General features: G+C 45.9%; 1 protein-coding gene across 1 annotated transcript in view; it reads right to left on the bottom strand.

Annotated features, from left to right (window-relative positions):
* Nucleotides 1–1,338: 1,338 nt before the first annotated feature.
* Nucleotides 1,339–26,208, bottom strand: part of vps16 (VPS16 core subunit of CORVET and HOPS complexes) — an 83,097-nt gene continuing 58,227 nt past the window's right edge. The window contains exons 18-24 of the mRNA XM_085985766.1: nt 25,002–25,099; nt 23,609–23,716; nt 16,535–16,612; nt 9,061–9,230; nt 6,905–7,001; nt 6,691–6,794; nt 1,339–1,861 (exon numbers count right to left, since the gene is read on the bottom strand). Coding sequence (XP_085841892.1) covers nt 1,717–1,861; nt 6,691–6,794; nt 6,905–7,001; nt 9,061–9,230; nt 16,535–16,612; nt 23,609–23,716; nt 25,002–25,099 — 800 coding nt within the window. The 3' untranslated portion in view covers nt 1,339–1,716. The remainder of the gene's footprint in view (nt 1,862–6,690; nt 6,795–6,904; nt 7,002–9,060; nt 9,231–16,534; nt 16,613–23,608; nt 23,717–25,001; nt 25,100–26,208) is intronic.

The raw sequence follows: 26,208 nt of genomic DNA, 5'->3' as shown, positions 1-26,208 counted from the left end.
AAGCAATGATACTGCCACTTTTCGGCATCTTGGGTGATTTAAAATGGCGCCTCCCGCACTTTTTCTTCTTCCCCAATGGAATAAAATGGCGCCTCCCGCGCTTTTCCTTCTTCCCCAACAGAATGAAATGGCGCCTCCCGCGCTTTTCCTTCTTCCCCTTGCTGCCACGCTGCTCCTAGCGTTCTACAGGGTAATGGCAGCGACCCGCGGCTTCGGCGCATCTCGCTTTCCTTCCCCCCGTTTATTTTCTCTCCGCTGCCCGGTTCTTGAGCACCGACCGCGCTCTGTGCGCTCCATCCTCTCGTTTTCTTTTCCCGGCAACGCTGCGCGGCCCGTTTTGTAGAGCCGCTTGATCGAGCTTGAGCCCGCCGCAGTCCGGAAGGGTCAGCGCACTACCTGCTACCAGCACGATTTGCTGGAACACCTTAACTGGGGAGCCAAGCACAGCTCTCCACAGTCTCTCCCGCAATTCTCCGAACACCGATGAATTCTTTGGGCGGTTGCCCGCGGTCGACGCCCGTTGCTCAGACTACGACCTCCAAGAAACCTCCTCTCAGGGCGAGATCCCCGTGAGATGATGCCACACTGCAGGTGAGTTCGAACTTACTCGTCGCCACTGTAAAGTCCGCGCCTCAATAATACACGGACTTCGGGAGAACAGTTTAACAGGTACTTTACTGAACAGGAGGGCAACGTCAGACTGAAATACAGAAGCCTGCTAGGGCCTTTTATACAGGGGTGGTCACTGCCGGTACTGCAGTCTAAAACCAATTCTTCCCTTAAAGGTACATACACAACACTGTGCACAAATTGGCTCTCCGTTTCCTACATTACAACAGTGACTACACTTCAAAAAGTACTTCATTGGCTGTAAAGCGCTTTGAGAAAGGCGCTATATAAATACAAGTCTGTCTTTTTCTTTTTTCCACTGCCAGCCCCTTACTACTGCAGGCATCTTTATAAGCTGAGATCTTAGTTATACTGTGACAATAATAACTTGTGTTTTACAAGCAAAATATCCTTGGCTCAGGAGCCTATAAACAACTGGAATGAGTAAAGGCAGTCAGTTAACTGAACTATTTCTTCAGGGAGGCATCAGCTGTACTGCCATGTGTGCTCCAAATAAGGAGCAATGGACTATGCAAAAAAGTCATTATAAAAGTACAAAGAGAAATGTTTTTTCTCTACCGTTGAGGCTTTTAATACTGTACTAGCTTCTCCTGATGTTGCAGAAATAAAAAATTGTAATGATTTTAAGTATACTTTTGATCTACTGCTAAATCAGAAGTCCACTTGAAGAAATGTGTCTTGTTTTAAAGCAAAATAAATACAAATATATTTAATTTTGCATTTAATCTCATTTATAATGTATCAACTTTCTTTTGGTTAATGCAGTAACTCAACATTAAGCAGTTTACAGATCAGTGCAGATTCTGAAGCTTTAAACATCAGACTTAAAAGTAATATTTCACCATACAAGAGGGATCATGTCAAATTTGCATAATCAGCATTTCTATACGACAATTGTTAAGCTAAAGTACTTCAACCTTTACAGGTAACAAACTGTACACCAATTCAGCATCTATATTTCAAACATAACTGTACATGAGACCAGCTATAAACATATCTTCAAACATATAAAAAAAAGGACAGACAACTAACTTATGGTCAGTGTGGAACATGGTCAGACACTGATTGTCATCTTTGAAAAGTATCTTATTTCTTTAAAATCTGAGCTTTGGCTCTGTTAATTTTTTCCACAATTAACTGATCAGTAGCTGGTGTACACTTTGAAAGAATAGTGTTCAGCTCGCTTTCATTCTTGCGTTCTGTTGCAGTTTCCACAGCTTGATCTAGGTCTCTGTGTCAAAGAGACAGAACAAAGATAAAACAGATTAGAACTACACCTGGAGCACAATTCAGAATGTAACACACAGACCAAAATCACATTAGTTTAAAAGATAAGAATAAGTGCTGAAATAAAAACTGAAAATGCTTGAATTGAATTGCATAGCAGTTTGGTCAGTTACTGTAAGAAAAAAACTTTGGTTAATATTTTTACATAGGCTATACGGCACAGAAACAGGCCATTTTCGGTATCTTCAATAGAACTTTGGTGAAGGGTATCACTTCAAAATATTGTCTGATAAAATCCATAATGAAATTTCAGGTGGAATATCTATGTCTACATCTTTTTAAAATATGTTACATCTGTATGTTCTTCCTATCTACAAAACCAGATTTTCTGCTGTCACATTTTTGTGTCAACTTTTTACCATTAGAAATTCCTGTGTCTATATTTATAATGAGTTTTGCCGATTTAATTATGTCGCTCTGTAACTTAGGCTAAAGTAGCCTAAGATTGAGAGTTCAAATCCCACTGTGGCAGGTTGAGAAACGGATTCAATAAATCTAGTAATTTGTGGGCTGGCAGCAGATAAAATGACATGAAAGTTGCTAGATTGTTGTAAAAACCCAACTGGTTCGCTATTGGCATTCATGGAAAGGACCCGTTACCCTTACCTGGTGTGGCTACAGTGCTACATTATGCGATTGACTTTTAATGCCCTCAGGGAAAATAGAGATGGGCAATAAATACCGTCTTACCAGTGTTGCTCACATCCATAACAAAAAAAACTTGCCACTTTTCCTCATAAATTGATCAAGAAGCTTTCTGAAAATAATTCTTCTGAATGTTTTTGATCCACCAATTTTTAATTCATAACTGAAATTTCTAATGTCCAAAAGGGTCAAACAAAATAAACATTCAACAAAATTACATATTTCACAATAACATGATTAAATTTATCCATTGAATTCACTTTTGTTCACTTTTGTGCTTTAAAAAAAAAAATGTTTTCACACTTGAAGGGCTCAGCTGCTCCCAAAAGCCTAAACTTGGACTTGATATTTTAGAGAAGAGCCAAGTAAGATGCTATGAACTAAATTTGGATTCTGCACTCTGAGCATAGTTATAGTCATAGTCATAGAGGCCCTTCGGCCCATCATGTCTGCGCCGGCCATCAAGCCCTGTCTATTCTAATCCCATTTTCCAGCACTTGGTCCATTGCCTTGTATGCTATGGCGTTTCAAGTGCTCATCTAAATGCTTCTTGAATGTTATGGGGGTTCCTGCCTCTACCACCCTTTCAGGCAGTGAGTTCCAGATTCCAACCACCCTCTGGGTGAAAAAGTTTTTCCTCAAATCCCCTCTAAACCTCCTGCCCCTTACTTTGAAACTATGCCCCCTGGTTATTGACCCCTCTACTAGGGGGAAAAGTTCCTTTCTACCTACGCCCCTCATAATTTTGTACACCTCAATCAGGTCCCCCCTCAGCCTTCTCTGCTCTAAGGAAAACAACCCCAGCCTGTCCAGTCTCACTTCATAGCTGAAGTGCTCCAGCCCAGGTAACATCCTGGTGAATCTCCTCTGCACCCTCTCCAATGTAATCACATCCTTCCTATATTGGGCGGCCAGAATTGCACACAGTATTCCAGCTGTGGCCTAACTAGCGTTTTGTACAGCTCCATCATAACCTCCCCGCTCTTATATTCTATGCCTCGGCTAATGAAGGCAAGTATCCCATATGCCTTTTTAACCACCTTATCTACCTGTCCCGCTGCCTTCAGGGATCTATGTACATGCACACGAAGGTCCCTCTGATCCTCTGTCCTTCCTAGGGTCCTACCATTCATTGTGTATTCCCTTGCCTTGTTAGTCCTCCCAAAATGCAACACCTCACACTTTTCAGGGTTAACTTCCATTTGCCACTGTTCTGCCCATCTAACCAACCCGTCTATATCGTCCTGTAGCCTGAGGCTTCCCTCCTCGCTATTTACCACTCCACCAATTTTCGTGTCATCTGCGAACTTACTGATCAGACCTCCTACATTCATATCTAAATCGTTAATGTACACTACAAACAGCAAAGGACCCAGCACCGATCCCTGCGGTACACCACTGGACACAGGCTACCAGTCACAAAAACAACCTTCGACCATCACCCTCTGCCTCCTGCCACTAAGCCAATTTTGGATCCAATGTGCCAAATTGCCCTGGATCCCATGGGCTCTTACCTTCTTGACCAATCTCCCATGCGGGACTTTGTCAAAAGCCTTACTGAAGTCCATGTAGACTACATCAACTGCACTACCCTCATCCACACACCTAGTCACCCCCTTGAAAAATTCAGTCAAATTGGTTAGCATGTGCTGTGTACCAAAATACCCAGGATGCGCAAGTACTGTTCAGTTAGCTGTACTGATGGGATATTTTTCTTTAACTTCTAAAAATTTCTACTCAGTTATTTTTCAAAATTATTTGAAAAGAAAAATGGCAAATGTCGGAAGCTTTCCAATCATAGAATCTTACAGCACAGAAGGACACGATTCGCCCAACATGACTGTGCAGGACCCTTAAAAGAGCTATCCAATTAGACCCACTCCCCTGCTCTTTACCCATAGCTCTGCAAATCTTTCCTTTTCAAGTATTTATCCAATTTCCTTTTGAAAGTTACTACTGAATCTGCAACTACTGAATCATGTTTAATTTATATTAAGGTTTTGTTTAAGTCTGTGTGAACAAAAGTAAAAATTAAGTTACTGATTACACACTTGTGGTTTTTGTTTTGAATTCTATAAACTTCATTAAGCTGAAATGGGGGGGGGGGGAGATAGAGGGTTAGAGAGAGAGAGAGAGAGACAGAAAGGAACAGAAACGGGTTCTAGCTGTACATGGAAAACAGAGGCCTAGAAATTCGGTATAGCCATGTTTGGGGCACTAGTCCTGGCGATGCGCAAAGTTTAGCGCCACCTAGCGCGATATTGGGTTGCAGCGCCCCTAAAGGTGATTGCGGTGCTAAATCAGGCGCTGCACGCTACTCTTAAGGCGCTAACCCGGCGGCGCAACCCAATTTTGCGGCGGCGGGGCGCAGCGAGGGTGCTGTCAATAATCACTTTCCCTGAGACACACTGGCGCCGGCCAGCTCTTAAAGGGGCAGGTCAATTGGCATCACCAGACACACTCACTGCCTTGTAGGCCTTCAAAGCGGTGGGAGCCTACCTGTGGCGCACCAGCCTAGCAAGACATGGAAAGGGTGAGGCAGAGGGCGGAATGCCTCACTGATGGGGCATTGGATGCTTTGGTTGGCGCAGTGGAATCAAGGCCAAGGAAGATGGTCGGAATGTGATTTATGTTTTGGACAGTCTCCCGGGTGTGAGAGGCAGTTAGTGTCAGTGTATTAGTTTTGCTTTCTGTTGCCATAGCTTTCTCATGTTTGAAGGAACCACATTTTGTGTAATGAAACACTTTCTTCATTTACAATGGCCATGCCTTCTATTTACATGCATCTTGCCCTTCACAGGCTTGGGGGTATCAGACCGGTTCCATTCCTGTTCTTGGAATGGCAGCAAGCATTCCATGAGAGGGGCCGAGAAGCTACTTCTGATCAGCCTCTGACGCGCAGCCTGAGAAGAACCGCTCGCGTAGAAGTTCAGGCCAGCAGGCATCTTCTCAGCCACCGACAGAGATGTCCTGCACCTTATCTGAGGCTGCAGATCTGGCTGAAGCAGCTGGTACAGCTCAGTCACCACCTCCTTTCTAAATCGCAGCCTTCGGACACACTGCTCCTCCGGCATGTTCATGTAGGAAAACTGCTGTCGGAAAACCCTGCCAGCGTAAGGTCTGCTGTGGCGACGTCTGTTGGCCCTCCTCCGTCTGGCCACGCCCGCCCCCCTCTCCCAGCGTCTCAGTGCGCTTTCCAGATGATTCAGCAGCAGGACGTTCCCCTCCAATGCAGCCCCCATAATAAGTGCCCACAGGAAGGTTCCCCGTTGTCAAGGCTCACCAACAGCAAGGTGATGGTCAGAAGGCTGAAGATCGTCTGCCTGCGCTGGCTCAGTGGTCAAATGGCTCTCAGTGTGCAGCTCAGCAACTCTTTGTAGCTCTCGAGGAAGTTGTGCTCCAAAAATGGCTGCCGCTTTTAAACCACACCAGTCCCCTTTAAATAACGCTCCTCCAGCCCGAGAACGACTTGGTAAGGTCCAGGTAAGCTGTCACTATTAGCGCCAGGCGCTACGGAGGGGGGCGCCACTGAATTTCCGGTCCGGGGCGCCCAAAAGGCGTTGCACACTCAAATGACGTCATAATCAGCCTGTGCCCATGAGCGGGCGCTAAGATTTAGCTCCTTGTGCCCAATGCATGGTCAATATGGGGCGAGGCACTAGGCGCCTTGCGCCCGCCCGGAAATTGGCTGGCGCCCCACTTCTCTGTCTCTTTAGGCATTAATCGGTGGCGCTAACAACCGAATTTCTCCCCCAGAGTCTTCAGAAGGAGGGAAAAAGAAATTAAAACATATCTTCAAATAGGTAGGAATATCTTTAATGTTCAAATGTTACCTACCACAGGCAGTGTGAGAGAGTACTTTATATTGAAGATCCTCTTCTATATATCCTATATTATATTTATACTGACCCTTCAATGTAGCAAAATGTACCAAAGTACGTCACAGCTTGAGGTCAGACCAGAATGGAATTAAGATTGTAAGGGGAAATGACCAAAAGTGCAGTCAATGAGTTAGGTTTTAAGGAGGCTTTTGAAGGTGGGAGAAAGCTGTAACAAAGGAGAGGGGATTGTGGATAGTTCCATTAAGTTTGGATTCCTAAATATTGCCATAAACTTCTTTCTACTTACCCAACCATTATATATCCTTTCACTTTCTGCTCTGGGCTGACTTTCACTACGTATTTCTTAGCCTCATACTTGTTACGATGCTTTACGCAGATTTCAACAAAAGGCTGGTAAATGGAAAAAAGAAACAAAGCTTTAAAACACTTAAAAGAACAATTCCGGTAATCATCAAGTATGAAAACACACTATGTAGTGTTCCGGATCACAGAACTCATACCATATACCCGATCGGGGACTTTTTGCTCTTAGAAAATTTTTCAAGTTCCTCCCAGTCTTCTTTCTTTGCCAGTGCAGCAATCTTCAGCCACCAAAACCTGAATGCCACAAAAAAAGCTGTTACCCTTCAAGGTGATTAGGTTTTTTATACTCAGATGTCCAAAATAATCACTTTTAAGTATGCTGTTTGCTTTCAGAGCTGAAAGATACGGTGGCATCTCCTAACTGCAAATCACCCTCAGTCCTTTCCTGCTTAACAAAATCAAAATCCATCATCGCCATGCATGCTGTATCAAAACAGAGACACTGCAATTATTTAGAAATGAATCTCCCGTTTAAATAGCTAATCCAAAAAATCAGTATTCCTTAGATTGTGCCCATTCTTAACTTTGTATCAGTATTGTTTCTCAAAACCAGTTAAAATTACAAACTGTTTTCCCCATTTCTGGCAATGATTTAAAACATGCACTACTTTTTTCCTCAAGTTTATTATTTTTTCTATTGTGGCCCCTGAATTATCAAAAATCTGCATCACACTATTTAACAGCTGAAACATTAAGTAAAATTTGTTGCAAATAACATTTTAAAATAAAAAAATTTAGGAAGTGGTTTATTACAGCATGATGCAACAGTACTGAAGGACACTGGTCCAATACTTGACCGAGTGTGGCATCAAGGAGCCCAGTAAAACTGAAGTCAATGGGAATCGGGGGGAAAACTCTCCACTGGCTGGAGTCATACCTAGCACAAAGGACGATAGTTGTAGTTGTTGGAGGCCAATCATCACAGCCTCAGGACATCGCTGCAGGAGTTTCCTCAGGGCAGTGTCCTAGGCTCAACCATCTTCAGCTGCTTCATCAATGACCTTCCCTCCATCATAAGGTCAGACATGAGGATGTTTGCTTATGATTGCAGTGTTCAGTTCCATTCACAACGCCTCAGATAATGAAGCAGTCCATGCTTGCATGCAGCAAGACCTGGACGACGTTCAGGCTTGGGCTGATCAGCGGCCAGCAACATTCGCGCCACACACAAGTGCCAGGCAATGACTATCTCCAACAAGCGAGAGTCTAACCACCGCCCCATGACATTCAACAGCATTACCATCGCCGAATCCCCCACCATCAACATCCTGGGGGTCACTATTGACCAGAAACTCAACTGGACCAGCCACATAAATACTGTGGCTAGAAGAGCAGGTCAGGGGCTGGGTATTCTGCAGCAAGTGTCACACCTCCTAACTTCCCAAAGCCTTTCCACCATCTACAAGGCACAAGTCAGGAGTGTGATGGAATACTCTTCACTTGCTTGGATAAGTACAGCTCCAACAATACTCAAGAAGCTCGGCACCATCGAGAACAAAGCAGCCCGCTTGATTGGCACCCCATCCACCACCTTAAACATTCACTCCCTCCACCACCGGCGTACCGTGGCTGCAGTGTGTACCATCTACAAGATGCACTGCAGCAATTTGCCAAAGCTTCTTCGGCAGCACCTCCCAAACCTAGACCTATACCACTTAGAAGGACAAGGGCAGCAGGCGCATGGGAACACCATTACCTCCAAGTTACACACCATCCTGACTTAGAAGTATATCGCCGTTCCTTCATCATCGCTGGGTCAAAATCCTGGAACTCCATCCCCAACAGCACTGTGGGAGTACCTTCACCACACTGACTGCAGCGGTTCAAGGCGGCGGCTCACCATCACCTTCTCGAGGGCAATAAGGGATGGGCAATAACTGCTGGCCTTGCCAGCGACGCCCACATCCCAGGAATGAATTTTTTAAAATTTCAGCCTTACTGCTTTGTGGATGCACCAGGTAGAAGTCAGGTTTCTCTTCACAAGGTGAAGGAGAAAGCATAAACAGAACATACCTGTGCTGTGGTGTGCCTTCTAGGCTGCAGTTATTGGGGCTCTGATTTCCATTACCCACCATGGGGTCCCTCCATTATGGTAGGCACTTGAGCTTCCCCTGGAGTGCTATGTATAGCCACCTTACAATCCTCATTTTACACTTGTTAGCCTGAAATGCCAGTTATACTTCCAACTGTCTTTTTACTTAAAATGACAAAAAAGGACTGATTTAATCACTACATAAATTGCTAGAGATCTAAATGAACGATTTCAATGGGAACACAAATGTTTTGATCTTACCTTTTGTCAGGAATTTTAAAGTCTTTGTAAAGCTGCTCAGCTTGTTTGTGCTTGCTTTCCAGTAATAGTCTGTAAACAGTGTCATGTAAGGAGCAATCTAGGTATGTTTTGCCAGATTCTTTCTGCAAGCGAAACTGATATCGCAGCAATTTTATCTGTTCTTCTGTGATCTAGAATTTGATAAAGTGAGAAGGCAGTTTAAATACATGACTGGGTTGCTATTTACAATTGTCTCAAAACAAGGAGACTTCCTCTGCATATTAATTCTGCAAAACCTTTTGTTTTTCCAATGTTCTCGCCTCCTTTTCTGAAGGCTCTGACCCCGGCTGGGATATTGTTCCATGCAGGCCTCGGGTTTCTCCTCCAGGTGGTTATTTTTCATGCATAAACATAGGCAGTGAGTGCTGATAGGCAGTTCAACTATAGAGGACATCCAACTCAACCAAAACGCACACATTCCAGGACAGGTCACGGATTAGCAATCCGCAGCAAGTACCTTGGCTAGTTTTTCTCCCTGGTCTGAAGACATCAAGGCCTATTGCAGCTTCCCAACTGCTGTCCAAACCCAAGTTTTGATTATCTGGTCATTATCACATTGCTGTTTGTGGGACCTTGCTGTGCGCAAATTGGCGGCCACGTTTCCTACATTACAGCAGTGACTCTGCTTCAAAAGTACGTCATTGGCTGTAAAGCGCTTTGGGATATCCTGAGGTCATGAAAGGCGCTATATAAATGCAAGTCTTTCTTTCTTTACAATCATACCATGCACTACATTTACCCAGAAAGCCACAGGTAGGTGGGGGGGGGGGGGGGGGGTAAGAGAAAGAAGGGAAGTTTAGTTTACTAAAATTGTCTTACTGTATTATTCAACTTGTGAAACACCAAGGAATGTATCAGAATGTAGGAATTGTGCACAACATACAATACAATTTAGAGTAGATTATGGAGTACTTTTCATTAGCAGTAGCTTTTCACTAGGGCATTTTGATTATACTGCACATTGGTTATGATTACCCTCATAACCAATCAGCCTTCTGCCACTTGCTGTTCAGGCAATGCACATATGAAAAATGGACACTTGGGTGATATCCTGGAGGGCCCCTTGTGGAACCATATCTCAGTATGAGCCCCTGCATTTAGGAGGGGAGGGGAAAAGATTATAGTGGCGGAAAACATTAGACACAACTTTACTGAAGATGCTCTGAAGGATAGTGTTGTAGCGCTGCAAGTTCTCTGCAACAGTCTGATGTTCAGCTGAGTCTGTCTTGGGGAATAGTGCCACAAAATACTGAAAAACAGCCAGCAGATATCTTGGGACAGTTATCTGGTTTCTGAAAAGGATTCCTCTTTACCTTCCTTTCTAAAGAATTCTCAACAACAACCACATTTAACGTGTGTACATAAGCTGATGCTGCGAAGCTTACAAGTAAATTCCGAGGTATGCGGCTCAACATCTTCACGCACGCGGCAAGAAACTAAACACGACATTGAAGAATTCCAGCCAACACTTCGAAACGTCAAATTCTGAAGATACTTGAATGGATGCCAGATTTTTGTAATTATACTTAAAATATTTTAATGATGACGCTGTGGCGGAGCCACCAGGGGATTCAGGACAATTGTTTATAATTCCTTTAACAGCAATGTAGTGCAACCGGGGGCTGCACCTTTAATGTATCTGTTAACTTTCCTTTACTCCGCGTGATGACGTCATGCCGCCCGTCACGTGATTCCCCCAACGGCAGGAAGAACGTGATGACGTCAGTGCTCGGAACCTTCTAGCAGTTCTAGAGAGGCTTTCAACCAGACCAGACCTATTTGCATTGTATCCAGCAGTTTACTGTCTAACTTCGTTTGTTCATTAAATTTTATTGTTTTTGATTCTCTGCGTCGATCTCAATTCTTCAGCTAGGAACCTCCGTTCCTACATTGGTGACCCTGATTTCTTCGAACAATTTTCGTTGAAGTTACATTATGGACACAAATGCCGTCACCCTCAAACTGCCGCAATTTTGGGAGCAACAACCAGCTGCGTGGTTTTTCCAGGCAGAAGCCCAATTTGCAATCCGGGGAGTAGCGGATTCGACCCGTTATTATTACGTGGTCTCCGCCCTCGACAGCGCCACGGCCTCGCGGGTCGTCAGCCTTCTCGGGAGTCCTCCGGACGATGACAAGTACGAAGCTTTAAAAACACGGTTACTGCAGGTTTTCGGTCTGTCCAAGTCGGAGCGCGCTCGCAGACTTATCTCCATGCCCGGCCTCGGGGACTCAAAGCCATCAGAGCTCATGAGCCAGATGCTCACGCTCTTGGGCTCGGAATCGAAATGTTCTCTGTTCCGGGAGTTGTTTCTCTGCCAGTTGCCAGAGCCAGTACAGGCGGCCTTGGCCAATTCCGAGATCACGGACTGTGCTGAACTCGCTGCAGAAGCGGATAAAATTTTCACCGTCACACAACAATGTTGTGCAGCCACGAGGCACCCATCCCCCACAAGAGCGAAGCCGACTCCTCCGCCAGCAGGCTGGAGTGCATACCACGCTCGTTTTGGCGCGAAAGCCCGATGCTGCCGTCCTCCCTGCAGTTTTTCCCCCCCAAAAAAACCTACCTCAAACCAGCGGTTTCTGAGAAGGTCGACAGGGCCTGAGGGACACGCCAGAGTTGCGATGGCCGTCGGTTCTGCAGGGAAACTCCTTTGTATCACAGACTCCCTGTCAGGTCGACATTTTCTCTGATATTGGCTCCCAGTGCAGTATCCTACCAGCGTCGAAGCTCGATCTTCAATCCGGCGGTCACGGTCCCTCCCTCGAGGCAGCCAATGGTGAGGCCATCCGCACGTTCGGAAAGCGTAGGGTCCAGTTGCGTTTTGGCGGCCAGCATTTCGTTTGGGAGTTCATCACGGCGGAAGTCTCACTGGCCATCCTAGGGGCAGATTTTTTTTGCGCCAATGGTTTTCTCGTCGACGTCCGGCACTGCCGGTTAATCAACGCGGCCACCTTTCATTCGGTCCCCTGCCACTGCAGCACAGCTGTGTCTTGGTCAGTTGCCTGTGCAGTCCCATCTCCAGATGAGTTCTCTCGTCTTCTCGGTGAGTTTCCGGAGCTCACCAGGCCCACTTTTTCTTCTTCAGTCGCGAGGCACGGCGTGGCGCACCACATTACCACGACAGGATCCCCAGTTTATGCACGGGCTCGAAGGCTGGAACCCGGTAAACTCACAGCCGCAAAGGTGGAGTTCCATACCATGGAGTGCCTGGGAATTATTCGACGATCGAATAGTCCTTGGTCTTCACCATTACACATCGTTCCTAAACCAGGCGGCGGATGGCGACCATGCGGCGACTACAGACGCCTGAACGAAGCTACTACTCCAGATCGGTACCCGATTCCTCACATACAGGATTTTTCGGCCCACCTGGCAGGGAATTTCATCTTTTCCAAAGTAGACCTTGTCCGAGGATATCATCAAGTGCCCGTTCATCCTCAGGACGTCCCCAAAACCGCTGTCATCACGCCTTTCGGGCGCCGAGTTCCTTCGTATGCCGTTTGGGTTGAAGAACGCAGCGCAAGCCTTCCAGCATCTGATGGATTCTGTGTTGCGTGATCTGCCGTTCATCTTCGTCTACCTCGATTACATCCTCATCGCCAGTACCAGCAAGAAAGAGCACATTACGCACTTGCGTGCCCTTTTTTCTCGTCTCAGCCAGCATGGCCTTATTATCAACCCGGCCAAGTGCCAGTTTGGCTTACAAAGCATTGATTTTCTGGGACACAGAATCACCTCAGAAGGCGCCGTTCCGCTGGCTACGAAGGTGGAGGCAGTTACCTCGTTCCCGCGTCCTCAGACCTTCAGGGCTCTCCAGGAATTCCTGGGGATGGTCAATTTTTTTTCATCGTTTCGTCCCCAAGGCGGCCCCGTTAATGCAACCGTTGTACGAGGCTCTAAAAGGTAAATTGGGTAAAGACCCCATCGGCTGGACACCCCAGATGGACCAGGCGTTCCTCAACACTAAGGACGCTTTGGCTGATGGGACCATGTTAGCACATCCTCTTCCAGGTGTAATCATCGCCCTTACCACAGATGCATCTGACTATGCCATCGGGGCAGTGCAGGAGCAATTGGTCAACGGCACGTGGCAACCACTGGCTTTCTTCAGCCGCCAACTGCGAAAAATGAACGCAAATACAGTACCTTTGATAGGGAGTTGTTGGCACTTTTCCTGGCCATCCGCCATTTTCGCTTCTTACCGGAAGGACGCCCATTCACGGCCAAGACAGCGGAACCATGGTCGGCTCAGCAACGACGTCATCTTACGTTCAGATCAGAATTTACAACCGACATACAACATGTGTCTGGCAAGGACAACCTGGTGGCGGATTGTCTCTCCCGCGCCCCGGTCCATGCAGTCCACCTGGGAATCGACTATGTTGGTTTGGCAGAAGAACAGATGGCAGACCCTGAAGTGCAGGCATACCGGACCACACCTTCCAGTTTACAAGTGGCTGATGTCAGTTTTCAGGCCGCAGGGACCACACTCCTTTGCGACATCTCGATGGGAGTCCCCCTGACCAATTGTACCAGTCGAATGGTGCAGGAGAGTTTTCGACGCAATCCACGGTTTGTCGCACCCTGGTATGAGGGCTTCACAACGACTCATGGCAAAGAAGTTTGTCTGGAAAGGCATGCATCTCGATGTCCGTGACTGGACCAATACCTGCGTGAGTTGCCAGAAGTCCAAAATCCAACGCCATTTTAAGGCCCCTGTGGCCACTTTTCCAGTTCCAGAGCGTCGCTTTGACCATGTTCACGTGGACCTGGTTGGCCCTCTCCCTTCCTCGAGGTTTCACGCATCTCCTCACCGTGGTAGACCGCACCACCCAGTGGCCAGAGGCAATTCCTTTGGTTGCCACCACAGCGGCGGACGCTTCCAGAGCCTTCATCTCGTCATGGGTGGCTCGGTTCGGGGTACCGGCCGACATCTCCTCCGACCGAGGACCTCAATTTACCTCGGAACTTTGGAATGCCGTGGCTCAGGGTTTGGGTACCAAGCTTCATCGCACCACCGCCCATCATCCACAGGAAAACGGTCTGTGTGAGAGATTTCACAGGTCCCTTAAAGCTGCACTGCGTGCTAGTCTTCGTGGGACTGGTTGGGTGGACAGGCTCCCTTGGGTGCTGCTGGGTCTTCGCACGGCTCCTAAGGACGACCTGCAATCTTCTTCTGCAGAATTGGTTTACGGCCAACCACTCAGAGTTCCTGGCGATTTTCTTCCTCCTCACACGGAACCCTGGTCCGCAGCTCAGCAGCTCGTCAGCCACCAAGAGGCGGCTAAGAATTTCATCCCAGTGCCTACGTCTCATCACAACCTGCAGCGCTCCCATGTCCCGGTGGAGCTTAAGAGCGCCGAATACATTTTCATTCGTCAAGATGCTCACAGAGACCCGCTCAAACCGCCTTACACTGGTCCGTTCCGCATCATCTCGTCAGGTGCTAAGTCTTTCACAGTCAATGTCGGCGGTAAGCCTGACCACATCTCCATCGACCGGTTAAAACCGGCTCATCTGGATCTGAGCGAGCCAGTCGTCACCGCTCAACCACCTCGTTGTGGGCGTCCACCGTTGACCGTCGACCCAGTACAGCCACAGCCAGCCACCACTTCTCCTACACCTGCGGCACCATCCCAACCACGACCAACTGCCAGTTCGTCTTCTAGCGCTCCGTTCCAGTTGCCAGAGTATCGCAGTCGGTCGGACAGACTCGTCAGACCCCCTTCTCGTCTTACCTTTTCTGTTAAAGACAATTCTGGGGGGGCGTATGTGGCAGAGCCACCAGGGGATTCAGGACAATTGTTTATAATTCCTTTAACAGCAATGTAGTGCAACCGGGGGCTGCACCTTTAATGTATCTGTTAACTGTACTATGGCTTCTTTCCTTTACTCCGCGCGATGACGTCATGCCGCCCGTCACGTGATCCCCCAACGGCGGGAAGAACGTGATGACGTCATTGCTCGGAACCTTCTAGCAGTTCTAGAGAGGCTTTCAACCAGACCAGACCTATTTGCATTGTATCCAGCAGTTTACTGTTTAACTTCGTTTGTTCATTAAATTTTTATTATTTTTGATTCTCTGCGTCGATCTCAATTCTTCAGCTAGGAACCTCCGTTCCTACAACGCTTTAATTTTCCAATCCAATGTTCTTCTGGTTAATCCCCATTTACTGCTTTTCCCAAGCTTTAAACCAGCTGTATTAAAGAGTCACTCCGATTGAATGGCAAGGAAGAGCAGATTTTGAAAGCATTAGCACACCCTGTATGACATCCTCCATTACATGGCAGATTTCCATTACCACAATGAAAACTTTCATTTATATAGCACCTTTAATGTAGAAAAACAGCCTAAGGCGCTTCACAGAGGCGTAATCAGACAAAAATGGACACAAAGAAGATGTTAGCAGGAGTGAAGTGGGTTTTAAGGGCAGCCTGAAAGGAGGAGAGAGAGATGGAGAGGTTTAGGGAGGGAATTCCAAGTGTGGGGCTTAGATGGCCATAGGTACAGCCACCAATACTGGGGCGAAGGTCATGGGGGATGCACAAGAGTCAGAGTGTGTGTTCAGGGCAAGGGTCATACAGCTGGAGGAGGTTACGGAGGTAGGGAGGAGCAAGGCCATGAAATTATTTAAATACAAGGACAAACATTTTAAATTTGAGGCGTTGGGGGACCAGGAACCAATGGAACGATAGGGAAGATATTTAACCCGTTGAAATCTGCTGGAGCATTTCTAAATAAATTATATATTTTTTAAATCATAAAATTAGTTTCAGTGAACTTTTAGGTGCAACTTTCCTAATAATATTCACGGTTAAAAGTTTCTAGAAAATTGCTCAGTGGCACATTGTGTCAATGCAATAATAGTGCCGAAGCAATGACTTTTCCCATAACAGAGACTCCTAACTTCAGTTGAATTGTCTGGTGATATTTGGGCAGGGCGGGGGGGGTGGGGAAGAAGAAAACAAAAATAGATAACTTGTGGCTAGTTGAAGAAAAGCATTATTAGCTTCTAAGAATAAATATCCCTCACACCCCCCCAAAGGAAATAAAAACACGAGATGTATGGAATAAAATGAGAATAGGCAGAAAACTAGAGGATCTACAGCACAGAAGGCAGTGCAGGCATGGGTTTGAATCCTGTTGTCAACACAGGGGCAGTGCTGACTGTTCACTTTACAGCACTGCATCCAGTTGCCACTGCAAATTGCCACAGCACTGAATGCAATAGCCAAACTCACAAATAGCATCAAAATGGAAGTAGAAAACAACAGCACCATCTTCCTCTATGAGGTCTGTAAATGTTACACGACACAAACTTTATTGAAGGTCTTCCAGTGGTTGCAGCAATGCAATTTTGTTGGAACTTTTTAAACTACACTCCAGCAGAAAACAAAAAGATACTTCTATTTTTATACCATTTCTACACATACCTTGGCAGCAAATTCATTCTTAGCTTTATTGTATTCATCCACAGCATTCTGCAAAGCGGCTACTCGCCCTTCAATTGTCTGTTAAAGAAAAGCAGGTAATTATAAAAAAAAAGACTTGCATTTAAATAGCACCTTTCACAACCTCAGGACGTCCCAAAGCGCTTTGCAGCCAATGAAGTACTTTTGAAATGTAATGTAGGAAACGGGGCAGCCATTGTGTGCACAGCAAGCTCCCACAAGCAGCAATGTGATCATGACCAGATAATGGCCTAGAAATTGGGTTGGGGCGCCAAAGTGGCGCAAAAGTCGCCTGAGCGCAGGATTTAGCGCAGCAATCGGAGTAATACCGATCGCCAGAAATTCAGTTTCAGTGCCGCTCGAGGGACACGGGGCGAGGCTCGAGGCGCTCCGCGTCCCTCTTAGGGCGCTGAAACTGATTATCGCAGCGCAACGTGCCGCAGCGCCACACGCTGCGGTACTGCAGGCCTTCCTCCCACTGTTAAGGGGGAGGTGCCTGCAACAGCGCGATCCCCGCTCGCGAGTGCCGGCAAATGAGCCCGGCACCAAGGAGAAGTGCCGGGCTCTTGGGAAGCAGCCGGCAATGCCGCCGGGGGGGGGGGGGGGTGGGGGGGTGGGTTGGGTTAGGAGGCCGGGGACGGAGGTGCTGGCAGGCGGCCGCCCAAAAAGTGGCCGCCCCGCACCTCCACCTTAACTTGCGCCGCTGCCGGCACAGTAAGGCCCCGTGAACCGGGCGTGGGTAGCGAGCGGCGCAACTGCGGCGTTCGCTACCAAATATCGCGAACGGGGCGCTGCGCACACCGATGACGTCATCGGTGGCGGCGCAGCGCAAATGCCTAACGCCACCATTAGCGCCCCTACTGAATATCGCGGGAGACACAGCCAGTGGCGCTACAGCCACTGACTGCCTCTTTAGGCGCTAACAGGTGGCGCTACGCACCCAATTTCTCCCCCAATCTGTTTTAGTGATGTTGGTTGAGGGATAAATATTGGTCAGGACACCAGCGATAACTCCCCTGCTCTTCTTCGAAATAGTGCCATGGGATCTTTTATGTCCACCTGAAAGAGCAGATGGGGCCTCGGTTTAACATCTCATCCGAAAGACGGTCCCTCCGACAATACAGCACTCCCTCAGCACTGCACTGGAGTGTTAGCCTAGATTTTTGTGCTCAAGTCTCTGGAGTGGGACTTGAACCCACAACCTTCTGACTCAAAGGTGAGGGTGCTACCCACTGAGCCACAGCTGTCAGACCTGAAAATTGTTGGGGGGGGGGGGGGGGGGGCGGGGGGAGTTGGCGGGGGTACAATTTAAAACTAGAGAAAAAAGTAACTGACGACTAGAAAAAAGGAACAATTTAAAACCAGAAGATTCATAGGTAGGACAAGTAATCCGGTGCAAGCGTGACAGCTACTAATTTATATTTACCACGTTTACACTTATCACATGATCAGCAATTTGACGGCGAGACCTCTAATTTTGCACAGAGCTCTGACGGCTGTTAAAATGCCGATTTCTGAGCAGTAGGATGAGTTTTGCACAAGGCTGCTACTGCAACACGTTTAAAGTGAGCATACTTTGCCAGCTGCCAACTGTTATCAATTATAGCTTTGGAAAAGCGAGTACAATAATATAGGTACCAATACAAGTACTGTGGCAAAATAAAACATTTCTGGGACATATATTTTTATACTATTTTAGGTAAACGGGATACATGCAAATTAAAAAGGTATTGTTAAGCAGTCCCTTTTCTCTGTCAGGGAAGTGAGTAAAACATGAAACTGATCCGCTCCACCACATTTTCAATGAGTTTCCTAGCTTTGATGGACTCAAACTAATGACTTTCTTTTACTGTCAAGCTACTCTTACTGTCATGCAACTCTAACTTCAAGTTCCGTCACAAACTATGCGTCTCAGATTTTAAATTCACAATATAAATTAGTATGTGGTTACTAATTAAATGCATATTGGTCATTGTACTAAAACAATCATTGCCTTAAATCAATTCTGCATTGAATTACAGGGGTGTCTAAGTAAGGCCGGGCCAAATCCAGCCCACTTACTCCAAATTATCTTAGCACTAAGCTCCAACTTTGCTGTTAGTTATACTGTTTGATTCAAGTTATTGAATATTAATATTTTTAGTGCAAACAAAAACAGTATCCAACCTGTCAAGCGCAATGTTTTGATCTGTACCACTAGTTGAAACAGCTGCTCTCCCAGCCGTGCTAGGGCTTGGTCAGCAGGAACGAACTGGGTTGACATGTAGCTCAGTCTCCAGCTTTAGTCAGGACCTGTCTGAGGAATCCACAGCACTGTAGGTCCTGACTAAGGAGAAGAGCAGCATTTCTGGGAGCAAGAGCCATGTCAATCCGTGCACTCCTGCTGAAGCAGCCGGTAGTTCACTGGAAGATCAGCTGCTTCTGGCTGCGGATTTTTCCTGAGCCGAGTGTTTTTCATTACCACTCATGTCACCTGCCTGCAGCTGGTTACTGGGTGTCGGAGCAAAAGGAGGGTAAGCCCACTCTGGAGCAGCTGACTGACCCAGGCTCCCAAAGGCTGACCCACTGCAATTGCAGCCACCAACCAACAGATTCTTGGATCCATGCCCCAGCATAACATCATCATGTTGGATTTATATAATGCCTTTATCACAGAGAAAACATCCCAAGGTGCTTTGGAGATGTCATCAGACAAAAAGAAAGTACACGCTGAATCACCAGAATTCCTTCCTACTATGTCCTAGACAGTGACCAGCCAATCTACCATAGTTCTGATGCTTCTACTCAACGCCCACATTTCTGCTCGCTAATACCTCTGTCTTGGCCACTTCTCCGAGTCCTCATAGAATCATAGAAAGTTACAGCACGGAAGGAGGCCATTTCGGCTCATCGTGTCCGCGCCGGCCAACAAAGAGCTATCCAGCCTAATCCCACTTCCCAGCTCTTGGTCCATAGCCCTGCAGGTTAGAGCATCCCAAGTGCACATCCAAGTACTTTTTAAATGTGGTTAGGGTTCCTGCCTCTACCACCCTTTCAGGCAGTGAGTTCCAGTCCCCCACAACCCTCTGGGTGAAGAAATTTCCCCTCAAATCCCCTCTAAACCTTCCACTAACTACTTTAAATCTGTTCCCCTGGTTTTTGACCCCTCTGCTAAGGGAAATAGGTCCTTTCTATCCACTTTATCTATGCCCCTCATAATTTTTATACACCTCAATAAGGTCTCCCCTCAGCCTCCTCTGTTCCAAGGAAAACAGACCCAGCCAGTCTTTCCTCATAGCTAAGATTCTCTACTCCCAGCAACATCCTTGTAAATCTCCTCTACACACTCTGTGTCCTACCATTTAATGTGTATTCCCTTTCCTTGTTATCCCTCCGCAAATGCATTACCTCACACTTCTCCGAATTGAATTCCATTTGCCACTGTTCTGCCCACCTGACCAATTTATTGATATCTTCCTGCAGTCTACAGCTTCCTTCTTCAGTATCAACCACACAGCCGATTTTAGTATCATCTGCAAACTTCTTAATCATACCCCCTATATTCAAGTCTAGATCATTGATATATACCACAAAAAGCAAGGTACCTAGTACTGAGCCCTGTGGAACCCCACTGGAAACAGCCTTCCAGTCACAAAAACACCCATCAACCATTACCCTCTGCTTCCTGTCTCAGAGCCAGTTTTGAATCCAATTTGACACTTTGCCCTGGATCCCATGGGCTTTTAACTTCATGACCAGTCTGCCATGTGGAACCTTATCAAAAGCCTTGCTAAAGTCCATATACACTACATCAGACGCACTACCTTCATCTACCCTCCTTGTTACCTCCTCAAAAAATTCAATCAAGTTTGTCAGACACGACCTTCCCTTAACAAATCCGTGCTGACTATCCTTGATTAATCCGTGTCTTTCTAAATGAAGATTTATCCTGTCCTTCAGAATTCTTTCCAATAATTTCCCCACCACCGAGGTTAGGCTGACTGGCCTGTAATTACTCGGTCTATCCGTTTCTCCCTTTTTAAACAAGGGTACCACATTAGCAGTCCTCCAGTCCTCCGTCACCATACCCGAAGCCAGAGAGGATTGGAAAATGATGGTCAGGGCCTCTCTCTGTTATTTCCTCTTTTGCTTCGCTTAACAGGCTGGGATACAGTTCATCTGGGCCTGGGAATTTATCCACTTTTAAAGCTGCTAAACCCCTTCATACTTCCTCTCTCACTATGTTTATTTCATCTAATATTTCACACTCTTTCTCCTTTATAGCAATGTCTGCTTCGCCCCTCTCCTTTGTGAAAACAGACGCAAAGTATTCATTAAGAACCCTACCGACATCTCCCGCCTCTACACACAGATTACCCTCATGATCTGAAATAGGCTTTACCCTTTCTTTAGTTATCCTCTTACTCTTAATATATTTATCAAACATCTTTGGGTTTTCCTTGATTTTACTTGCCAAGAATTTTTCATGCTCTCTCTTTGCTTTCCAAATATCATTTTTAATAGCACCCCTGCACTTTCTGTACTCCTCTAAAGATTCCGGAGTATTTAGCCCTCGGTATCTGTCATACGCCTCTTTTTTTCTTTATCCTATCCTGTATGTCTCTAGACATCCAGGGGGCTCCAGATTTGTTAGTCCCACCTTTTTTCTTTAAGGGCACATGTTTGGTCTGAACCCTCCAGATCTCCTCCTTGAATGCCTCCCACTGCTCTGACACTAATTTACCTTCAAGTAGCTGTTTCCAGTCCACTATGGCTAAATCCCCTCTGAGCTTAGCAAAATTTGCTTTTCCCCAATTTAGAATTTTTATTCCTGGTCTATCCTTGTCCTTTTCCATAACTACCTTAAATCTAACAAAATTATGGTCACTAGAACCAAAATGCTCCCCCACTGATACGCCTTCTATCTGCCCAGCTTCATTCCCTAAAACCAAGTCCAGAACCGCCCCCTCCCTCGTTGGGCTTGCTACATACTGGCTAAAAAAGTTCTCCTGGATGCATTTTAGGAATTCCGCACCTTCTATACCCTTCACACTAATTTTATCCCAGTTAATATTGGGGTAGTTGAAATCCCCTACTATTACTGCCCTATAGTTTTTGCACTTCTCAGAAATTTGTCTACATATTTGTTCTTCTATCTCCCTCTCACTGTTTGGGGGTCTGTAGTACACTCCCAACAGTGTGATCGCCCCTTTTTTGTTTTTCAATTCGACCCATATGGCCTCGTTTGATGATCCCTCCAACATATCACCCCTCCTCATAGCTGTAATAGTTTCTTTAATCAATACCACGACCCCCCCTCCCGTTTTACCTCACTCTCGATCCCGTCTGAAAATCCTGTAACCAGGAATGTTGAGCTGCCATACCTGCCCCTCTTTCAGCCACGTCTCTGTAATAGCTATAATATCATAGTCCCAAGTAGCTACCTGTGTACTCAGCTCATCTGCCTTGTTCGCTATACTCCTTGCATTGAAGTATACACCATTTAGTGCAGGCAAACCTCCTTGTTGACTACAATCGAGTCCTTGATTCCTCTGTCCTTCCAATTTACTTTCTATGTTTTTGTTTTCCAATTCCAGTTTTTCTTCCCTCCCTATTGACTCTATACTTAGGCTCCCATCCCCGTGCCAAGCTAGTTTAAACCCTCCCCGTTCCCGTTGAGATGCAACCTGTCTGTCTTGCAGAGGTCCCACCTCCCCCAGAAACGGTTCCAATTCCTCAGGAATCTAAAGCCCTCCCTCCTACACCATCTCCCCAGCCACACATTCATCTGCTCTATCTTCCTATTTCTGAACTCACGAGCACGTGGCACTGGTAGTAATCCGGAGATTACTACCTTTGAGGTCCTGCTTTTTAACCTCTTTCCTAGCTCCCTAAACTCTGCCTGCAGGACCTCATCCCTCTTCCTACCTATGTTGTTGGTACCAATATGGTTCACCCTCCCCCCTCAGAATGCCCTGCAGCCGTTCAGTGACATCTTTGACCCTGGAACCAGGGAGGCAACATACCATCCTGGAGTCACGTCTGCGGTCGCAGAAACGCCTGTCTGCTCCCCTAACTATTGAATCCCCTATCACTATTGCCCTCCCTCTCCTCTTCCCCTCCACCTGTGCAGCTGAGCCTTCCATGGTGCTGTGGACTTGGCTCTGGCTGCACTCCCCAGAGGAACCATCGCCCTCACCAGTACTCAGCACTGAATACTGGTTGGTGAGCAAGATGGGCTCAGGAGACTCCTGCACTATCTGCCTGGTCCTCCTCTTCTGTCTGACGGTCACCCATTCCCTCTCTGCCTGCACACTCAAGCTGCGGGGTGACCACCTCCCGAAATGTGCTATCCACGTAGCTCTCAGCCTCGCGAATGCACAGCAGTGACTGCAGCCGCCGCTCAAGCTCCGTAACCCAGTGCTCGAGCTGCTGTAGCTGGCAACACTTCCTGCACATGTGGTCGTCCAGACCACGGGAGGTGTCCAGGACTTCCCACATGGCACAGGATGATGCTGCTTCTCACTGCCTACAGTTGTAGAGACAAAGAGAGAGAGAGCTAAAAATAGAGTAAGAAATGGGACAGAAAAAAAAAGAGAAAAGGGGGACCGATAGAAATGAATGCAAAAGAGACCACAGCAGTGAAAGGGAGAAAGAGAGAGAATGATGGGGAAGTAGAGTGACTCAATGGGAACAGAGAGATTATACTGTCTACTGATAATTCAAAACTATTTTTGCATTAAATGTAATTATGCAATCATTTGAATTAAGTAACTTTGAATAAAGAGCAGCCTATACTGTAAGTCCACACTTAAATCAGACGCAGACCACTCACCAACTGCATTACAAGGTTCTGGCCCATTACTTCAAAAGGTTGGACACCCCGATCTAGTGAACATGGCCTCCATTTCTATAGCTTTAGTGCAACATTGGCAGAGCCATCATTCTCTGTACTTGATGCTGGATAAAAGTGCAGGTAGTGATCTTTATCACTGCCTCTATGTGGTCAGGAGGAAAATAAAACCTATTTCAGAAAGGTCATAGTGGATCCTGGTGGAAACAGAATTCTGTTCTTACCGTTTCATTGAAGTAACTGGAACGCACATAGAAGTTCCCAAGCTCCTGGTGGTTGTCATCCTGGTTGAACAGATCTTTGAGTGTCTCTGGCTCCTGGTGCTTACAGAACTGTGGGCAAACATTCATCGGTCAAAGACCTTCACAATTTAAAAAAAAGTATTCCCTTTTGAATACAAAATATTCAATACTTACATTGCATGAATGATCAAAATTCACTTATCAGAGAACAGCCAAAATAAAACAAAATGGGAGCTACAGGATCTTTGTTAAAACCACAATGATTCTACACTTGTAGTGAAAGTAAACAGCCGTAAACATTCACAGGATAACATACAAACATGTCAAATTAAAAGCTACACAATCCTATTGGTATTTTCCCTGCTGTGTATTCAAAAACTAATAACAAGGAAAATTAATACAGTTGAAGTCACATTGACTGTGGGAACACTAAAGGAGGATTTCACCAAACAAATTTATACACCTTTAGTAAGGTTATTCTACAAGTACAGCATTTTGAATTAATAGCTCACCTCATTGTATTAATATTCATTTTTTTAAAAATTTTTTTTAAAACAGCTTAGAAGATGTAATCTTGGTCTCATTCTACCACTATTAGTTACAATTCAGAAGATTTGGTGCTTGCTACAGTGAGGAATGGCGAGTGGTTGTTTATCCTGAAGCAGAGGCCGGGGGGAGGGGGGAAAAGAGTGTGGAGAGAGTGTGGAGGGGGCAGGAAGAAGAGGTGGGGCGGGAAGAAGAGGTGGGGCGGGAAGAAGAGGTGGATAGGGAAAGAGGGAAAGAGAGAGATAGAAATAGAAAGAGGAAAAAATTGAGGGTACAGTTACCAGAAAGCATACACGTGACTTCAAAAATTTTACAATCACCGTCCTACACATATCTTTTGCTCTATTAATTAAAATTTTGCCCAGATAGGAGGCAAATCTCTAACTGCTGTAAGGGTGCTATGTGAAACAGGTTTAGGCAGACTCAACCCAGTTGTGCCCTACAGTATAAATTGCTTTTTGACCCCTTCACACCAAGGCCCTTAAGAATGGCTGTTGTGGAAAGTGGAAAATCTCACATTGGTGCAAGTAGGGAAGGAACCTCCAAGACTGGTGTTAAAATATACTGTTGGGGCAGATTAGGAGCTTTACTCTGCATTTGATTCAGACTGCTGCCTGATCTTGATGCGTTTGCTCCTGAAATCAGGTGTCAAAAGTGGAAAAGTATCCCATTGCATTCCCTTCACCTTCATTTTAAAGCAAACAGCAAAAGAAATCACCCAAGAATATAAAATTTAGAAGGAGCAATGACTAACACCACTGTAAAACTGTACTCAACTCCCAGAAATACCAATATGTATGTAGTGCATAACAAGGCACATAGCCCATACCTGACGATAAAGACTCAGAGCAACTGGTTGATTCTGCAGAGTCATAAAGAAATCTCCTCTGTTCATCTCATTCTTTAGATGTGTCACAACAGTATACACTGAAACACAAAGAAAAAGTGTCAAAACAGGAAAGGAATCATCATAGTTTTAAACAAACGTCAAACAGTCCTTACAGCATTATTCAGTTTAGTTTAGAAAGTCATTACCTGTGTGTCGTTAACCACTTAATTTTATTGTCTAAAATAGACTTTGTGGAATTAAATAATTCAACTTACATAAACTTCTTAACGAGTAGAAGCAGGAATCCAGACTGCTGCATGTGCATCTGAATCTCATCCCAGCCACTAACGGCATTCACAAGCATCTTCAGAAAACATATCAAATTTAGAGTTGACTATTTCTCATTTTCCCTATCTTAGAATTTTGCAGTTTGTGCATTTGTGAAAGATTTGCACAAGGAAAGCTGGACTCGCTACCAGAAAATAAAATAAAAATTGATTGTGTGCTATGGAAACAAATCAGGGTTAAGTAATTGTTGTATCAGTGGCAACTGGGTCATTTTTGACCCTGATCACACTAATTGAATATTGTACTAGTAAAACTGGCAGACTGAAGAATGTCCCACTTTCAGAAGCAATGGCTCTTTAAAAAAAAATTAAAAAAAATAATCAGTGCCATGCTTCCGGTGACATTACGACCCAGGCAGCTGCTTGACCCCAAGAGCTCAGAACCAAATGGCAATTTTTGAAAAGTGCTCCCACAAAAGGTGAGAATAACAAAGATTCCACCTCTCCCAAAGGATGGCGACCAAGAAACAGGTAACTGTTCTGAAACACAGAGCGGCAAACTGCAGCATGCTGCGCCACTTCACCACCCCCCCCCACCCAAAGCCACCTCTCTGCTTTCCCAACCTCAAGGATCCCAGCTGCACACCCAGTTAGCCCTCTTTGCAAGTTAACAGGAGAAGCTCAGATCTGCCAGCTTCTTGCAAACCCAAAATGTTATAAAGAGCTCACAGCGGTGTTGGCAGGAGTGCTGACTGAAGCACTAATCCTGTCAACTAACCTGCCATTTGCAGCCTGTTCCAATAGTCCTGCTCTGGCTCAAAATGGAGGCACCCAGCTATAGAGATGAGCACTTGTGCTAAAATGTGCTCACCTCAGGTCCCTACCAGCAGCTCTTTTCTTCCAATGGAGCTGTTGGACCT

This window comes from Somniosus microcephalus, chromosome 4, assembly GCF_052327205.1.
Source record: "Somniosus microcephalus isolate GS21.2 chromosome 4, FLI_Smic_1.0, whole genome shotgun sequence".
Taxonomy (NCBI): Eukaryota; Metazoa; Chordata; class Chondrichthyes; order Squaliformes; family Somniosidae; genus Somniosus; species Somniosus microcephalus.
This window is presented reverse-complemented; position numbering and strand designations above follow the sequence as displayed.